This window comes from Drosophila teissieri, chromosome X (assembly GCF_016746235.2).
Source record: "Drosophila teissieri strain GT53w chromosome X, Prin_Dtei_1.1, whole genome shotgun sequence".
NCBI classification, from domain to species: Eukaryota; Metazoa; Arthropoda; class Insecta; order Diptera; family Drosophilidae; genus Drosophila; species Drosophila teissieri.
This window is the reverse complement of record NC_053034.1, coordinates 23437307-23455244: the sequence shown is the minus strand read 5'-3', so window position 1 is coordinate 23455244 and position 17938 is coordinate 23437307. Positions and strand designations below refer to the sequence as shown.

Here is a 17938-nt window from a genome sequence, read left to right as displayed (position 1 = left end):
AATTCATGAGACAAACTTTATTTGGTTCATAAATAAAATGTAACAGCAGGCATTTGTTTTTGAGGTGGTAAGTTGAACTGTGTTAATTATGTGTATCGTGCATTTGAGGTTAAACTCACCACTTCCACCTTCTTCGACTTCCTCATCCTCCTTCTTCTTCATCAATTAGAAGATACACGAGCCGAACGCAATAAAGCAAGAACACTAAAGCATCAACAATCACGCAGGTTTTCAGAAGAAGGAGGAAGACGAAGAAGGAAGAAGAAAGAGGATGAAGAAGAAAGAAAAGGATGAAGAAGAAGAAGGAAGAAGAGGGAGGAGGATTAAGAAGATGGAGAAGGAAGAAGAAGGAGAAGGATAAAGAAGATGGAGGAGGAAGAAGAAGGATGAAGAAGAAAAAGGAATAAGGAGCATGAAGAAGTCAGAAGAAGAAGGAGGAGGAAGAAGAAGAAAGAGGTGGAAGACAAAGGAGGAGGAGGAAGACGAAGAGGGATAAAACGGTGAATTTAACCTAAAATGCACGATCCACATCATTTACATAGTTCAACTTACCACTTTATTGAATCTAAAATGTCATTGATTTAAGCTGCAGCGCCATTTCTGAAATATAGGATGTCATTTTTCTCTGCTCAGTTAGTTCTAGAGTGCTATTCTCTTTCATTCAATTTTGTGCTTTTGGAAATCAAATTGGATATTTTATTTGGAAATCGTTTTCCATGTAAGTATTTTGCATAATCTCTGGAAGCATTAAACAGAACAATGCAAGATCTACGTCGCAATCAACAAATTTTAGGTGGTGCAATAATATTTTTGTCAGGAGATTTCCGACAAACATTGCCCGTCATTCCACGTGCAACGTTAGCGGATCAGGTCAATGCTTGCTTGAAGTATTATTTCCTGTGGCGATATGTCCAAAAATTGGCATTGAAAATAAACATGCGTGTTCAATAGCACTGCAGAAATCTGCAGAACGGTTTTCGAAGCAATTATTAAAAAATCGGAAGTGGCAAAGTTCCAAATACAAATGGCTTGATCACTTTGCCAAACAATTTTTGTACAATTCTACAATCTAAAGGGGAATTAATAGAAAGCGTTTTTCCAAATATAATTCAAAATCACAGAAATCACGATTGGTTGACAGAACGAGCAATATTGTCACCAAAAAATGTACATGTCAATGAAATCAATTTTCACATTCAAGAAAAATTGCCAGGCGCACTGATATCATATAAATCTTTTGATAGCGCAATGAAAGAAGATGCTGCAGTGAATTATCCAGTTGAATTTTTAAATTCCCTAGAACCGCCTGGTATGCCACCGCATTTTTTGAACTTAAAAATCGGCTCATCAATTATTTTACTACGGAATTTAAATGCACCAAAATTGTGCAATGGCACAAGACTGGTTGTAAAAAAATTGATGCCGAATTTAATTGAAGCCACGATATTGACTGGAAAAGCGAAAGGAGAAATGGTGCTCATACCGCGTATTCCGTTGATACCAACAGACATGCCGTTTGAATTTAAGCGACTGCAATTCCCAGTGCGTCTATCATTTGTCATGTCCATCAATAAGGCACAAGGACAAACGCTTCAAGTATGCGGGTTGAATTTGGAAGAGCCGTGTTTTTCTCATGGGCAGCTATACGTAGCCTGTTCAAGAGATGGCATTCCAAACTCTTTATTTGTATTCGCTCCAAATGGACAAACGAAAAATATAGTTTATCCAAATGTTTTGGATTGAAAATAACAATTTTCAAATAAAATAAATGACTTTCATATAACAAATTCTAGGAATTTTTCACAGAATTTTAAGACTGCATGCGGCGAAGCGCACAGGGCCAACTAGTATATGTATATATTATTTTTGTACTCTTTTATCCGTCCTCAGCATTGGTCGCTCCTAAGGGAGTTTTATTATACCTAGTGGAAATAACTACAAGATCAAGCCAAGGTTGTCCGTACCCCCAGTGAGACAATGACAGCCATGCAATTCAAATATGACTATTGTTATTCTGTCTATGAAAGCTGTGCAGCTCATCTTAGTGAGCTACTGTAACTTCCAGTGGGTGCCGCCTAGAGGTCTGCATGAATACAGTCAAAACAGCATTTGGTACTCTCACTTAAAGTTCGGACTGACTGAATGAGACATTGAGTAAAACGGATTTGGCAAATGTGGTCAAGGCAAGAGTAAACAAGAGAGAACGCTAGTAGCTGTATTAGTCTTGGAAATTTCTATCGATTTGCCAAAAAACTTTTTGCCACGCCCACAAACCGACAAAAACTGTCAGTTTTGAAGATTCTCCTTCGCACTTCCACTAGCTGAGTAACGGGTATCAGATAGTCGGGGAACTCGACTATAGCGTTCTCTCTTGTTATTATTATAAAATTTTCTGCTCTGCTGCGTCTGCGTCTGCTCTGCAAGCCATGAACGACGAGAATGCCAAAATTTTATCCGAGTACTCTAAACATTTACTCTGCATCCACTCATTCTATCCATTCCGCTTTGGTTTGAATTTCTCTCATTTCACATACAACAACGCTAGCCAATGCGCAATTAACTCTGTTGAAACCGTTTTGGCACGCCGAATTGCGACTTAAGCTTGTGAGTACTCAAATAACCGAAAATTTTGAGTGCACTCGTGCTGACCTTTAGTACCGACTGCCCCCTTGCGACACTGAGATTTTCAGTGGCGACTTTTTGCGCTGGCCCACCTTCCGAGACCTGTTCACAGCCATTTATGTAAACAACCCAAGGCTGACTGATGTTGAAAAACGGTTCCATCTCAACTCCAAAACGAGTGGCGAAGCTATGACATCGTAACCAAATCCCCACTCACAAATGATGGCTTCGTTTCGGCTTGGTTAAATTTGACACAACGTTTTGAAAATAAACGTTTGTTAGTCAATAGCCAACTAGTCCTTTTCGACCTTCCAAACATCTCGCCTGAGTCGGGTGCAGAGATCAAACACCTTCAGCGCACTGTCCAGAGTTGCTTAACCGCGCTGGAAATCCCTAAGGTTAAAACTGAGAATTGGGATTGTCTTTTGGTGTTTCTGTGCTCCTCCAAACTCCCCACACTTACTTTGTCCTTATGGGAGCAATTGCTTAACGGGAAAACAGACATCTTTTCCTGGGTTCGATTAAACTCCTTCTCTTAGGAGAGGTATATAACTCTCGAGGCTATTGAGGATATTAAACCTAATTCTACTGCACAGAACTTCCAGAAGTCCAAAAAGGATCCAGTGCCTCCGAAAAGGATCCAATTTTTCGAGAATAAGGTTAATATCAAACTGTGCAAACTGTGCTCCAAAAAAAATCATCCGATCTGTTTATGTCGGCAGTTCCTACAAATGTCCGACCTTTATTTCATTTACCGGAGTTCGCAGATCGACGTGCTTATTGGCGCAGACATCCTTTCGGCTATTCTCCATTCTAGGCGGCTCCAGATCCAATATTTGTGGGTCACTTCTCGGTCAAAAGACGATTTTCGGTTGGATCCTTTCAAGTCCTGTAAAAGATCTAGCCAATTCCAGGGTGTTTCGGAGTTCACCACACGCGTCTCGATCAACCAAACCTAAAGACTCAAAAACCTTTTAACAAGGTTTTGGAAGGTGGAAAATCTACCATCAGAGAATTGAAACTCCAATACAATTCGGTAGTAGGGGAGTATTTGGACCTAGGCCACATGCGAGAGGTTTCTCCTAGTAATGATAGCCACAACTTTTACAACAAAGTGTCAACGACGTCCTTCATCCAGGACCAGTCCTCCAATCTGACCTCACGATTCAGATTATTAAATGGCGTTTTTTCCGCTACGTATTCAATGCCGTTATAACCTAGATGTATCGGCAGATCCTTGTTCATCCGCAACACACTCGTTGAAGTGGACCACCAACCATAAAGAGGTCCTTAGTGATATCCCGCAAGATCACAAGCTTCACACTGACTTTCTCGACTTTGAAAAACCCAGTGTCGCCAAAACTCTCGGTGTCAGGTGGAAAGCCGACACTGATGAGTTCTTCTTCGTTTCATACGAACTAGACTCCAAGCCCTCACTTTCTAAGGGGGTTTGCGAGGTTCTATCGCAAATTGCCAAACTGTTTGACCCAGCAGTATGGCTTGCTCCTTATGTCGTGCGCGTGTTATCACTCGTGGTCTGAGCGGTGGAGCTAATGAAGAGGGTTGGAGGGGATGATTGGACTTTCCTTGAGTCCCTTATAGTACGTTTGGAGTAAGGTTTGTATTTTTCGTTCCTTTCACAATAAAAGATCAACCGCACAGTTTCGAAGTCGAGACAAAAGTGAATTTTATTTCAGATCGTTCTTAGGGGAACGATTCAGAGGAATATTCTTGTTGTGTCAACTCCCACGCGAACGACTCTGGTTACAGAGTCTGCAACAGAGCGGATATTTCTTAGCCTAAACAAATGCGACCCATATATTGGTCGTCGATACATTGTATATTTACTGATCTAACGTAGTAATCATGTGATGGCATGAGGGGGTTTTGAGGGGATGGCGACCTATGTACTGGCCGTTGGTCCGTTGTATTCGTGTTGTGTTAGGGGAATTATTTTCGCAATTTTGTATTCCTTCTACTTAAATGTAGGTATTTTGACATTGAATATAATGTTTGAATTGTGATAGGTAGTATGTAATTTTAAAAGGCTGTATAATTGCTCATCATATATTTGTTTTTTAGTATTTCTTCTTTGTTTAAGATGAGTTTAGGAATTATATTTTGTTTTGCAAGTAGTAGGCTTTCAATAATGTCGTTGAGATGGTTAAGTAATAGTTAAATACTGTAATCAATTCTATTTATGTATTGTAGTTTTCCTAATAAATTTTGTTCTTCATTTAATTCTTTAACAACTTTATTTTGAGAGTTTGTAAGAAAGTTGTTTATTAAAATTTGTTCATAATGTATGTGTCTGGTTATATTTTCAAAACGAATAAGAATTTCATTGTTAAACTTGTTTTGTAGTTGGAGATTGTCTGATACTACGTTGAGTTTTTTTTTCAGGCTATTAAATTTATCGTCTATTTCCTTAGCATCAGATGCGTCCACATTACCAGAAATAGTTTTTACTAATATGCCTAGTCCGTTAATTAGACCTCTTTTTTGACTATTAAAGAGAGTAAATGATTCAAGTTTAGTTTGTAGTTGAGATTGCTTGGTTGCGGAATGGATCGCATTATTATAGGCAATTAACGTTTCCGTCAGTAATTCGTCGTGTTCGATTGGTAGTTTTCAGTCTTTGCGAGTGTCAGGGATTATTTGGCAGATTTCTGTAAGGGTGGAGTGTAAGCGGTCCACGGGGGAATTGCTTGAAGATTGTTGGAAGGATGTTTCGTGCAAGAGTATTTTCAATTGTGAGCAAAATTTTTTGAATCTGCCCTTTGTAACGAACTGATTTTGTTTGTCTGCTCGCTACGGAATACGTGCGGCTAGCTCAGTAGATTTTGTGCGTTCGTCCCACCAAATTTATAATATAACGTGATCACCCGGTTACCAATAATAACACTTGCCGTTTTCTCTCTTGGGTCCTTATTGGTACATAGCTTTACAATGTAATCTAATTGTCCAGACGTTTCTGCTCTCCCGTCGTAGAGTCGGACCCTCGCCTGGTACTGCCGCGGACGCACGTGTGCGGGTGGCGAGAAGAAAGGCCAAGAGCTTAAGGAAGCGTCACCGTTCGCAGACTAGGGTGAACAATTGGCGGGCTCTAGCGAGGCGTATGCCTGTCGCTAGCCACAACCTCTTGTCCCTTGCTCTGTCCCGGCCAGTCCCGCCGGACGCCTGTTCAGTTCCTACCGACGCACCGCGCTATCGCCCGGATACGCCGCAGTCCCTGTAGCAAGACGCACAGTGAAAGACGAACGTTCCACCCTACCTTTTCTCTCCTGCCGGTGCGGACGGACCTGGGTGGTCTGCTCCGCGGCCCGGTTCCGCTGTCTCGCCGCTCTCCTCGTCCTGGGTGGCGCGGACCGTGTCGCTGGGGCCCGTTACTTGGGCCAGGATTTGTGGTCGTACGCGAACTCACGGCAGCTAACGGCTGCGTTCCCCAAGGCAAACGCCGTGATCGCACGGACACACCAGGCTATCGCGTTCACGTAAGCAGTCTCCGACACAGTCGACCGGGTCTACACCACAATTCCTGTCGCCTATTTGGAACCCTCTTCGATTCGGCCTCGCCTGCTGAATGCCTCCGGGCTACCTGTGCTACGTCGTATTGGACCTTAGCTACCTACGTCTCAATTCGGAGACTTTCCTTGTCCCGAACGTCTTGACATAGCGATCTTGCTCCTTATTGACTACCACGGCTGTAACTCTTCTGCTGACTTCGTTCTTTACTTGTTCACTGTTATACTTGTTCTCCTTGACTTTCCTGCTTCCAGTGTTCGGTCTGGTTATATAGGCCTCATTTAACGGTTCATCCCTCTGGTCCCCAGTTTCCGGATCCAGAGTCCACGATTTTACCGTTGGTCCAAGGTTCAACTTGCACCGTTATTCACCTTTAAACCTACCGTCTCTCCAAACTCTCTTTTCTATAGGTTCAGAGTCTCCACACTCTCTTTCTCCAGCTCCAGAGTCTCCAAACTCTCTTCTCTTAGAGTCTCCAAACTGACTTTCTCCAGTTCAAAGCCTCCAAACTCACTTTCTCTAGTTCCGCACTGCCGTTACTACGCGTTGATTTGTTGTGTAACTGGCAACGGCAGGCCCTCCTCATGCGATCACCATACGCATTTGTGCGGAGTTTTAACTCCTCACATCTTCCCATGATCTTGTTTCTTATTGCCCTGAGTGTAAGAAGTCCGTAAGGTGTCTGGTCAGCACCCCTAATAAGCATTAGTATCTCTTTTACGCTGGTTATAAATCTATCAAGGTATCTGGGTGAACCGTCAAACAGGGGTAAGTGGCTGACAAAGGTCATAATGTCTTTGGTTCGAAGGTTGTTGATAGGTTGCAATTAGTGTTGCTAACCGTAGGGGTTATGGACCTAGAAGGGGCGGAAATGTTACCCGAGTCCATGATTTGTAGTATAGAGGGGCTTTCGTGGGTATCTTCACTGACTACATGTAGAAGGATTCGTCTGGTACTGGAGCGGGTAACCTTTTTAAGGAAGTGTGATACCGATTTGAGCTCCTAATACAGAACGTGCAGTTTTGGTTATAGTTTTTTGCAGATCTCGCAAATTACAGTTGACCGTTTCACGCAGTCACCAAATAACAGTTTTTTGCGCACCACTTGCGCAAAAAGTCAGACAAGAGCCGTTCACCTTTTGCTCCGCTCATTCGCTGAGCGGTTTGCAACTAGCGAAGAAAATAAAAGTCGTTTGCATTTGGATGAGTGTATATGCGACTGATCAGTCTACTTGTATGTACATATATCACACTTGCTTTTGTGGATTCGGTGCATTCGGAGTGTTATAATTTTTGTGACAAAATCAAAAAAAAAGGTTTTATTTCTGGATAGCGAAGGGTTTCAACAGATATTAAACCCAATTTCGATGAATCCCATAACTTCTCGAAATGTTATGGAATATGTGACTGTCAAAGAGCAGACCATTTAAGAAAATATAAAAGCGCTTGCAAAGGAAAGCTTTTATCACTGAAAATAGATGTTGTTACAAGAATGGGTAAGGCTATTTTAGGCGTGAATTTACAAATGATAAAATCGGATATGTCTAATGCTGAGATCGTCATCAAGACTTTAGGCATGATACTGCTTCGTCATTCACACACTGGAATGTACATCAAGAAAAAGTTATGGAGATCATAAATGACTACGGAATAACCCTCGATCAAGTCTTCAGGTATAATCTTAATTGCAATATATGTTTTAAATTACTGTTATTGAAAACCAAAAACTATAACAGCATTATATCGGATAATGGAAAAAACATGACAAAAGCCATTAAAATTTTAAATGATGATTCGGAGTCTCTTCTTGACGATGACACACACGATGACATTAACGGCGAAAATGTGATGGAAAAACTTGATACCATACAGCTGGCGAATATTCACCTGGTAAGGTGTGCTGCGCACACACTTCAACTGTGCGTAATCGACATCAACAAGCTAGATAAGATCTGCGAAAAATGTGCATCATGTCACAAAATTTGTAAATTATTGCGTACAGAAAAAATAGGTAAGTGAAACCCTAACATTTTTTATTATTATTTTAAATTTTTAAAAATTTTCAACCTGAGCAGACGTTGGTTGAACGAGGCAAAAAAAAAAGTACCATGTCTCGATGTTGTTACGAGATGGAACTCTACATATTTAATGATATGAAAATTGTTAGATTTAAAAGAGTTCCTTGCTGTTCCGTGCCCTAGCATTAGTATTGATGCGGACTGGGATTGGATGGAGATATATGTATAGTGACGCGTTCAAGGACACATACGAAGCGACCTTAAAGTTGCAGACTTAAAAATTAGTATACAGCGAATTCTTCAATAAATGGATGGAGCTTAAGCTATAGTGCGAGAACAGCCAAAATTATATAAAAAAAATTACTAGGACAGATCAAAATTCGAGAATGTAAGTTACTTGAAAATGATGCGATGTTCTCTGCAATCTACATTGATCCACACGTCAATTGCATCTGTAAGGAACTGATTTTCTAGTTTCTGCTCGCTACGAATTGCGACGGCTAGCTCAGAGAGTTTGTTTGTTCGTCCCACCAAATTTATGATTTGTGTGATTGACCGACCAAGAAGAAGACAGAGTTTCAGATTTAAAGCCACCTTTATTCAGTGTCACTTGCTGAAAAGAATCCAGTGGCCCTCGCCGTCGGATGCGCGTCGTCGCTCCTTCGCCGTCCCTTCTTCGTCGCCCTGCTTCGCTTCCGATGGCGGCTCCGTACCGGCTCGCCTGGGGCTTAGGATGTTATGGCGACAGGGTGTATCGTCCGAGAGACAAGCTAGTGCTCCTCCCCGAACCACCTTTGCCGACCACTGACTCCACCGTCCCTTCCTGCGTATGCCAGGCACATGTCGCCCTTGCCGAAGGATAACCTGCGGGCTCGACCGGGGCTTAGATGTTATGGGGCAGGGTGTATCGTCCGTGAGATAAGCTAGCGCTCCTCCCCGAACCACCTTTGTGATCAACTACTCCACCGTCCCTTTCTGACCACGCTAGGTCCTGGTGTTCGCTCGTCCTTCGCTGATCTTTACTTGCGGAGATCCACTCTGGATGCTCGCTTGACGTACTTGTGTTTTCGCTGCTTCACTGTCACTCGGTATTGACTGTCTGCCCATGTGGCGTACTTTCGCTGACTTTCCGTGTACTTCGCGTAACTTTTCCGATCGACTATGTGGCTGTCTGGCTCTTCGCGTGCTTCTTGTTGACTGTCCCGAGCTGCGCCTGCGCCGTCCCTTATATCGGCTGCAGGAGTCCCGTTATTTCCCCTTTTGCACACGGCTCGCTCGGGTACAAGGTCCAACCATGTCCCGTTAGTTCACGGTGCGTCCTCTTTGTGCCTGTCCAAAGTCCGCACCGTTACCGTTCGACCTCTACGCCCTTGGCCGGTTCGAGTCCAAGGTCCAGCGCGGTACCGTTATTTCACGGTCTCTCCGCTTTGCCGTGGTCCAAGGTCCATTATTTCCTGTTTGACCTGACCGCCCTTGACTCCTTCCTCATTCCAGCCGTCTTCTCCGTTGCTATGCCGATCTCCTGCACCCGGATTTGTGGGGAGTTTTAAGACTCCTCACATCTCCCCCTTTCTTCGGAAGCTTTTGAAAAGGATGTTGCTTCCGGCGGTCCTCTGCTTTGGTTCCTCCTCGCATAGGCAACTTCCTCGATCTCCTCTCGTCGACCCTGCGCCCTTCGTTCTCAGCCTGGCAGTCGCAGCTTATTAGACCCTGTCGTTCAGCGTCTTGACTTGGCATCTTGCACATCCTTGCGCCTTCCTGATCGCAGCCTTTACGTCTCAGCCTATTCGACCCTGTCTTTCAGCATCTCGACGTGGCATCTTGATCCTCGAACAGTGTCGTTCCTTACTCCTCACGTCGACCTGCGCCTCCTTGATCTCAGCCCGGCAGCCTTAGCCTAGTAGACCCTGTCGTTCGACATCTCGATCCTCGCGCCCTTCTCCAGCTTCCTGTACCTGTTGCCGTCTGCTTCTGGTCACCAGCTCCGCATTCAAATTTCCCGCCTTCTCATCGCTTCCCATCTCTGGCAACTCCACCGATACTCACCACGATCGAGTTATCGATGTTGGCGACCGGCGTTGCCACTTCCTCTTCTTATCGATGTTGTCCCATCGCTGATTGCGCGATCGAGCTATCGATATTGGCGACCGGCGTTGACACTTCCTGTTCCGATATTCCGATGTCGTGCCGATTGCTGTCAATAGTGTGACAGCGTGTTGAAAATTAATATAAAATCCAGTATTTTTTTTGTTCCCTATCGATCTCACTATCGATTGACCGCTATTATCGTAGCGCCCCCATCCCGATTTTCTCCAAGCACGTGGATTTCGGAGTTGCAGCTCAATGGAGGTAAGTTGCGGAATTTTGCGTAAAAGTCGCCATCTTTACTCATCCTCTCTTTGTTTTTAGTTCCTCGAACACGATGTGATGCCCCTTGTTGCTCCGGGGTTGCTGGCCCTGGACACAGGCACCCTGGAGGCCCTTCTGCAGGGATCCATGATGACCGCCCCTGCATGCTCCGGGCGGCTGCCCCTGGCCCTCAAGCGCCCTGGAGCCCTTCTTCCTGGTCTCCGCGCCTGCGGCAGCCTCGCGTCGACGTGCCAGGCCCCGCGTCCGTTTGCTGGCCCGCGTGCCTGTTTGCTGCTGCGGATGACTTCGCCCCTCCTTTTTGCTTTATGTGAGCATGTGTGCCCTTGCCCTCCCCTGTCCCACCAACTCGTTTTTCGCTTTTGTTTTTTCTTCGTTTATTGGGGCACATAGACCCTTACCTCGCCGCCGCGACGCCTTTTCAAACGGAAACGCTGGCCGTCCAGTATAAAGAGCTTGGCCCAGCGGTCCTTATGTCGTCTGCCCGCCTGGGCCTCGGCCTCCTCGACCACCTTGGGAGGCCACTCCGAGCGCTCGACCTCTCGCCACGGCTTCACTCATAGCGACTCCTGCCTGCGGAGGCAGGGTCGCTGCGGCGGCTGTCTCGCCTCGGGGCATGATTCTTGCCGCGCGAGTTTCGGTGGTGGTGGTGCGGGCCACACCCACGGACCCTTCTCCGGGTTCTCCGCCGGGCCTTCGTCCTCCGTCCGGACGCGAACTCGCGCGCCCGCTGCTCGACCGGCCTCCAACCGACCGCGCCCGCCTCTTCCCACACGCGGGCCTCCGGCGTGTCCTCCGCTGGTGCGGGCCATGTCCACGTCACCATCTGCTGGTGCCACAGGCGGCCGCCCATGCCGATTGTGCGCAGCGTCTGCGCGACGTGCGCCTGGTCCACTTCCCAGGACTGTTGCCGCTCGCACCGGGGCCCCTCCTCATCCTGGGGTGGCGGCAGTGTCGGCGTGCGTGGTGGTGGTAGTGCCGGTGGCGGCAACGGCGGCTGTGGGTGCGGCTGCGGCATCGGCGTCGGTGGCTGCGGCGGCTCTCGGTGTTGCGGCTCCGGCGTCGGCGGCTGTTCCTGTCGATGCTGCGTCGGTGCTGGCGGTGGCTGCAACGGTGGCTGCCGCGATGGCGACTGTGGCCACGACGACGGTGGGAGTGGTACCCACAGCGCCTCCTCCTCCTTCTGCACTCTGACAGGCGTTTCTGCCACGCGGCCTTGGCGGCGGCTGCCTTCCGTTCCACCACTATCCGCTCAAACCGTCGCAGCGAGGCGTTCCGCGCGTCCGCGAACTCGCGCAACTCCTCCAGATCCTCCGACGGCATCGCGTCTCCATAAATTTATATACTTTTAACCCCTTGAGAACCCTGAACATCGAAGGGGCCGTTCAATCGGAGAATATAAATATGGTAATAGAACGGCCATGGTAGGGAGGGCGAAAAGTATCTCAATTCCATCTGAGATAAGTAGGTGTTCGTGATGATATAGTGCAACATTTTCCTTTTCTTCTCAATGTCCCGTGCCCCTATTTTTTGGCTTGTCCCTTCACGCAAAATTTTAACTTCATAATGATTAAAGGCAAATCCAAGAGAAGTAGCAAGACCACCACACCCCATATTCGACGAGCCCAGCCGGAGAAAATTTTTGCGTGCGCACTTCTCTTGAGTATAACATCCAGCTAACGAAACTATAGAATATATCTGTAAAGCGTCACTTATTCACAAAACATCTGGCTATGGCATGACACAAGTTTTTTTTTTTTAAATTGGTTTGATTGGAAAACATGGTCAAAAAGTGAATCTTTTTCTTCAAATCGCTGCCATTTTGTGAAATTTTCCAATTTTGAAAAAATTTGTGTCATGCCATAGTCAACGTTCCTAAAATTAAGTAAAAAAAATTTTTTTTTGTTTCACGGTTCTGAAGCTGAAATATCATTACGACCGTTTGACCTCGTTGCACCGGCAGTGGTGCATTTCACGACGCGCAAATGGAAAATTTCCCGACAATTTCATCCGTTTTTTTTACTTTATTCAAATATCATGTGTAGTTTTTTTTATCCATCCTTGAATAAGAGGCCCAAAATTTTAGCGCGAGGGTAGACGACCCCCTTAAATGACCAGCAAAAATGCTTAGCAGAGGTAAATCTACAAACAAAAAAAAAAGCACATCGTTTATTTAAGCTAAAAAAGATAAGGCTATGTGTATTTGAAGTTAAGGTCCTGTTTTATTGTAGTTAATTGCTTTTAAATGTTTTAACAATGTATATTGTCCATGTAAAAAACTCACAATTGTTCTAAACTAAAATTGCAAAGAATATGTTCTAATTTAGTTTTTATTTAAGGTGCATTCCCCAACACAAAGTGCGCCATCATGCGAGGTTGATATCCAAGATCAGAAGAAGGAGCTCACATCCGACTGATGAATGTGCTGAAAAAGAAGAGTCTCTGTTTTCCGCTTATTTGGATGGCGTACAGACAATCTCCGAAACTAAACTCAACTAAACTAAAAAGAAGAAAAGCCTGCATCTAAAAAACTGGTCCAAATCTATGCTGACATAGAAAATGTCGACCTTATGCATGACCTTGCCACTAAATGCGAACATTTTGCAGTATTTTAACGATATTAAGCTGAAGTTGCCACACCTGAATGCGCTCGCACACTTTACTCCGGCGATTCAGATGTCTGTTGAGAGGGCTTTTTTAGCACTGCATTGTATTTTAAGCGAGCGACGAAGCTCTTTTAAAGCAGAAAATATTAATTCTCTAATTGTTGTAAAGCTTAATACTGAATAAGTAATACATTTAATGTTTACATCTAAAAAATATTTTTGTATTTCATTTTAACAAAATAAATTTAAAAGTAAATTCTAAACTTAATATAAGCTTAAAGAGCGCTAGCTACGGAGGCCCTAGACTCTCTAAAAAATATGTTAAAATTGTTGCTAAGCAACAGCAAATAAAAAAGCTGAAAAATTTGAAAACCAAAAATATGTTTTTATTTTTGAACCCAGAATATTCTGCTTCAGCATACACAAAGCTTATAGCAATATGAACATATCCTCCAAATAACAATCCGATCGGACCAATATCCAGAATACAATCCAGAATTCCCTCACCCGCAGTCGGCATTAAAAACCCCCATATTTGACGGGAAAAAAGCTAAATTGGCAGCCCTGCTGAAGACAAATAACCGTTTACGGTGAGTCTTTCGTTTTTTCGCTCTTCTGCTGACACTCAATGAGCGAGCTCAGTTGGATTGCTCTTTTGAGTTGTTGTTGAGTGAGCATAACAAGAACCACGAAACTGAGAGCAGTCAACCGCAAACCAAAACGAAGAGAAACGAAAAGTTCTGTTCAGAGCGAGAGCACGCCAGTTATCCTCGAGGTCCCTTGTATGCGAATAATGATTAAAGACTTCTCTCTTTAGCTGTTCAAATATGAAAGTAGCTGGAATATACGGGAACGACGGTTTTTTAACGGGATTATATGATTTTTTTATATAAACGTATACACGACCCTATAACCAGTTTGTATGATATTTCTAAATATTTTTCAACTAATAATCCACCACCAGTTACCTTCCCAGAAAATTAAGGACACAGTAAGGTGCATAGCCTTGATCAGAAATCTCACCCCCACCCTTGCGATCATCCTTATGACTGCTTGTGCGCGCAGGTACACCCCCTTCCAAGATTGCTTGTGCGCACCCCCTTCCAAGATTGCTTGTGCGCGAAGAAGTGCAATTGTAATTTTGCGAGTTTTTATGAAAAGTCGTATTTTTAATTTCAGAATCGTGAAAATTACACCCAATTTGCTTTTATTTTTAGATATTGCATATACTGAATCGGCGGTTTTGGGATGTTTTCGGGTAGTATTGGGAATATACGGGAGCGGCGGGTAATGTAGACTAGAGGGCTGCATAACACCATTCAAACCGGCAAATGAGACATTCGTGTTGAAACGAAGTGAATTCGGCGCGTTTGCAAATGAACGAAGTGAAGTCGGCGCGCGTTGCCGACTTCAATTTGGTTTTTTTTTTTAAAGTGTTCGAAATCTCAATCCAATTTCCCTCTATAGATTTCAATAGAAAGAAAATTGTGTTCCATCGAGTTGGGCACAAGCTCTTCAACGTCTTATTTAAAAAAAAATTTGAGCCTGACTTCTTTATAAACTTGACTAATTTACTGCAATTATCAACCAGTTTAGAGAATTCTGTAATTTGTTTTACCGTTGCCTCTACAATGTTGTGCAATAAATGATTGACGCAGTGAATATAATCGTATTTTTGGAAAGCCGCAATCATGTTAGAACCTCTATCCGTAACAATCACAGGCTGGACTTCATCAAGGTTGCACCCAAAATTTTGTAAAATATCCATGAGATTGGTACGAATATTTACACCTAAAAAAATTTAAATAACTAGCATTAATCATTTTGTCATTCAATTTATAGTTAAATTCAATTACCTGTGCAGGATTCTCCTTTCATACACTTTACTGCTAAAAGTCGGTTTACGAAAACGTCCTCTTTTATATAATGAATGGTACAGGACAGATACGACAATCTTAAATGATTGTCTGTCCATACGTCACTGGTGACTGCATAGCCAAACCGCTTGAACTTTCCAATTTCAGCTTTAACTGGACCAAAGCGCTCTTCATATAACGATGACACGTTCCTTGAAATTGTTGTCGAATGGGGCAAAAGATTGTCGACATCTACGTTAGTACCGTACGTTGCTCCCACGCCGATCAAGAACGTGGCAAATTCTTTGAGGCCAGTATCGCCAATCATTTTAAATGGCCGACAATTCCTTATTATCCATTTCGTAGCAATTGCGGTGGCTTCCTTTTTTGTTTCAGAATTAACATTGGTTAGGACATGGTTATTTCGACAGCTTATAATATAGCACTTATGTATGTTTAACTAAATTCGAGGTGCTGCCGGAAAATTTATAAACACTTTTACAGATCTTGCAGGCCACAAAATCTTTTATCTGCTTTCCATCTTCATCATTTACTTGTAAAAAATAATTCCAGACTTTGCTACGACCTCTTTTCCCCTTTAACGAATATACACCGTTCTCCAATTTCTGTTTTATTACAGTCGCCGACTCCTCGATAAACGATGCGTCGCCTGACGTTAGCTATATAAACGATTTTATTATTTTTTTTTACTATTCTTTTTTAAATATTTAAATTTGACAACAGAATTTATATATTCGTATTAGACAAATGCTACAATATTATTAAATAAGACGCACACGCACATAATAATACACAAACACAGAAAACTTAGACTTACCTCCGCGCTGTCCGAACTCATTTTACACAATGACAACAGTAAGTATTCAGAGTACTCTGAATTTCTATTGAAAATTCATTGGCTTCATTTAGTTTTCGCTCGCATTCATTGACTTCGTTTCGCTCGGGTGCCAAAAACTCCGAACTCATACGAAGTGAACGCAAAGAGATCGCGACAACTGAATGGTATGTATTCTGAATACATACTAAAACGAATTAGTACTCTAAATGCAAACAAAGAGAATGGTGTTATACAGCCCTCTAGTGTAGACACCTACCTGGAAATAGCGGAGACGCGAACCTATGATTAGTCAAGACGCAATTAGTTGGATAAATGCAATTCTTATTGGAGCGTTCTTATTAGAACACTTAAAAGGTTTCAGTAAAATGATCTATAGAGATCACTTTTAGGGTTAAGTATTATTTTACGTATTGATTTTACTTCGTCGAGTAGATATTTATGTCTAGAAGAGTTGCTTATAATTTTAAATAGGTCTGAGAGATAACTTTACATTTGTGTTCTTCAGCGCCAAGCGGGGAGACTGCTGTGAAGACGCTCGCTCCCGTATATTCCCACTACTACCCGAAAACAGGCCAAAACCGCCGATTCGGTATATGCTATGGGGATCCCTCTCTAAAAAATGCAAATTGGGTGTCATTGGAAAGGATTTTTCAAGCCCTTTCCAATGCTTTTCACGATTCTGAAATATAAAGTTATACATTTGGAACATATTATCGAGAAAGTCAAGCGGCTATTTACCTGCAACCAAACCCATAGCTCGCCCTCCTTTTCTGACTTCCCCATTGCAGTCTGTGAAGGCTCCTTAAATCGAGAACCAATCAGGTGGATTCTAAGAGTAGACACCCCCTGTAGATGTCAAACTCTCTAATCTTCGTGTATAAAAATGGATCCCCTTAAATTGCTCAGGATCAGTTCTTATAATACCTCAGCACTGCTTACCAATGGATCTTACTGTAAAGTTTGTCGACTCAGTAAATGGAATAAATGTTCCATTAACTCAAGACTCTGATGTCGAAATAATTGAAGGCTCGGAGCAAGATTATGTTGAGGCTACCGACACAGAGGATTCGGTAGATCGATTCCTAAGAGGAGTATTAGACCCTTCTATGTCATCTACCCCCACTACAAAAATTGGAAGTGAATTTGCGTCTCTTGAGTGGAGCGATTTTCCTTTCGGAGCGACAACGCAGGACGTTTTAAATGATCTTATACGAGGTAATGGAGACGACCAAGTGCAATGTGCACAGCAATTCGATTTGGATATACTGCACACAGATCCTATAATCTATGAGTTTCCTGATGATGATCATATCTTTGATCAGTTCATCGAGCCAAGTCAACCCAACATTTATTTACTGAAGGACATTACATTTATAATGAAGGACGAAGATGACCATTCATTACTAGACGTTTTATTTGATCTAGGTTTTTAGTTTGTCTATATTATACAGAAATTTATTACATAAAACTATTTTACAAAATTCAATTCTCAAACTTGTTTTAACTTTATTTGATAACTTTCCATTGATTTACGCATACTCGTTAATTCTGCATCGTGCATCAGCAAGAGATAAGCATTGTAATTATATCGCAATCAGAATTTTCGTTCATTGGGACAGAAAAAGCAACAATAATAAGAAGATTTTGATTTTTGATAGCTGAAGTTATGTACTTTTAAGGTGTGTTTTTTTAAACCGCTGCGTGAAGTAAACGATTTTGTTTCCGAACACAACTCACAATACAACTTTGACATTCTGAGAGTAGAAATTGAATCTGAGTTTTCGAGAAAAGTGCTGTCTTATATAAGGTTTGCAGTAACTTTTTATTTCATATGAAGTTATATATTTATACAAAATGAGATAGATATACTCAAGTATATAAAAATATTCTACATAGGCTTAACTGAGTTTGAGTATATAAAGAGCATAACAGATATATTGGTATCTCTTTCACGTAGTATTTTGTTCTTGTAATATATATATATGTAGTGCTGAACAGTATAAAAGTCTCGTAATTTTAAGTAAATGAATTAGTATAATACGGATAGTTACAAGAGCATAACGAATGAAATCTCACGCTGGTCAGA

The 17938-nt window shown here is 42.8% G+C and overlaps 2 protein-coding genes across 2 annotated transcripts; one reads left to right on the top strand and one right to left on the bottom strand.

Annotated features, from left to right (window-relative positions):
* Nucleotides 1-10472: 10472 nt before the first annotated feature.
* On the top strand, nucleotides 10473-11045 carry LOC122624225. Its single transcript, XM_043803702.1, has 2 exons — nucleotides 10473-10513; nucleotides 10574-11045. Exons 1-2 carry the CDS (start codon nucleotides 10508-10510, stop codon nucleotides 10922-10924), a joined length of 357 nt encoding a protein of 118 aa, XP_043659637.1. The 5' UTR covers nucleotides 10473-10507; the 3' UTR covers nucleotides 10925-11045.
* A 39-nt stretch (nucleotides 11046-11084) lies between these two features.
* On the bottom strand, nucleotides 11085-11854 carry LOC122625001 (WAS/WASL-interacting protein family member 1-like). The gene is made up of 2 exons (XM_043804811.1): nucleotides 11790-11854; nucleotides 11085-11721 (listed from the first exon to the last, which is right to left on the bottom strand). Exons 1-2 carry the CDS (start codon nucleotides 11852-11854, stop codon nucleotides 11085-11087), a joined length of 702 nt encoding a protein of 233 aa, XP_043660746.1.
* Nucleotides 11855-17938: the final 6084 nt, after the last annotated feature.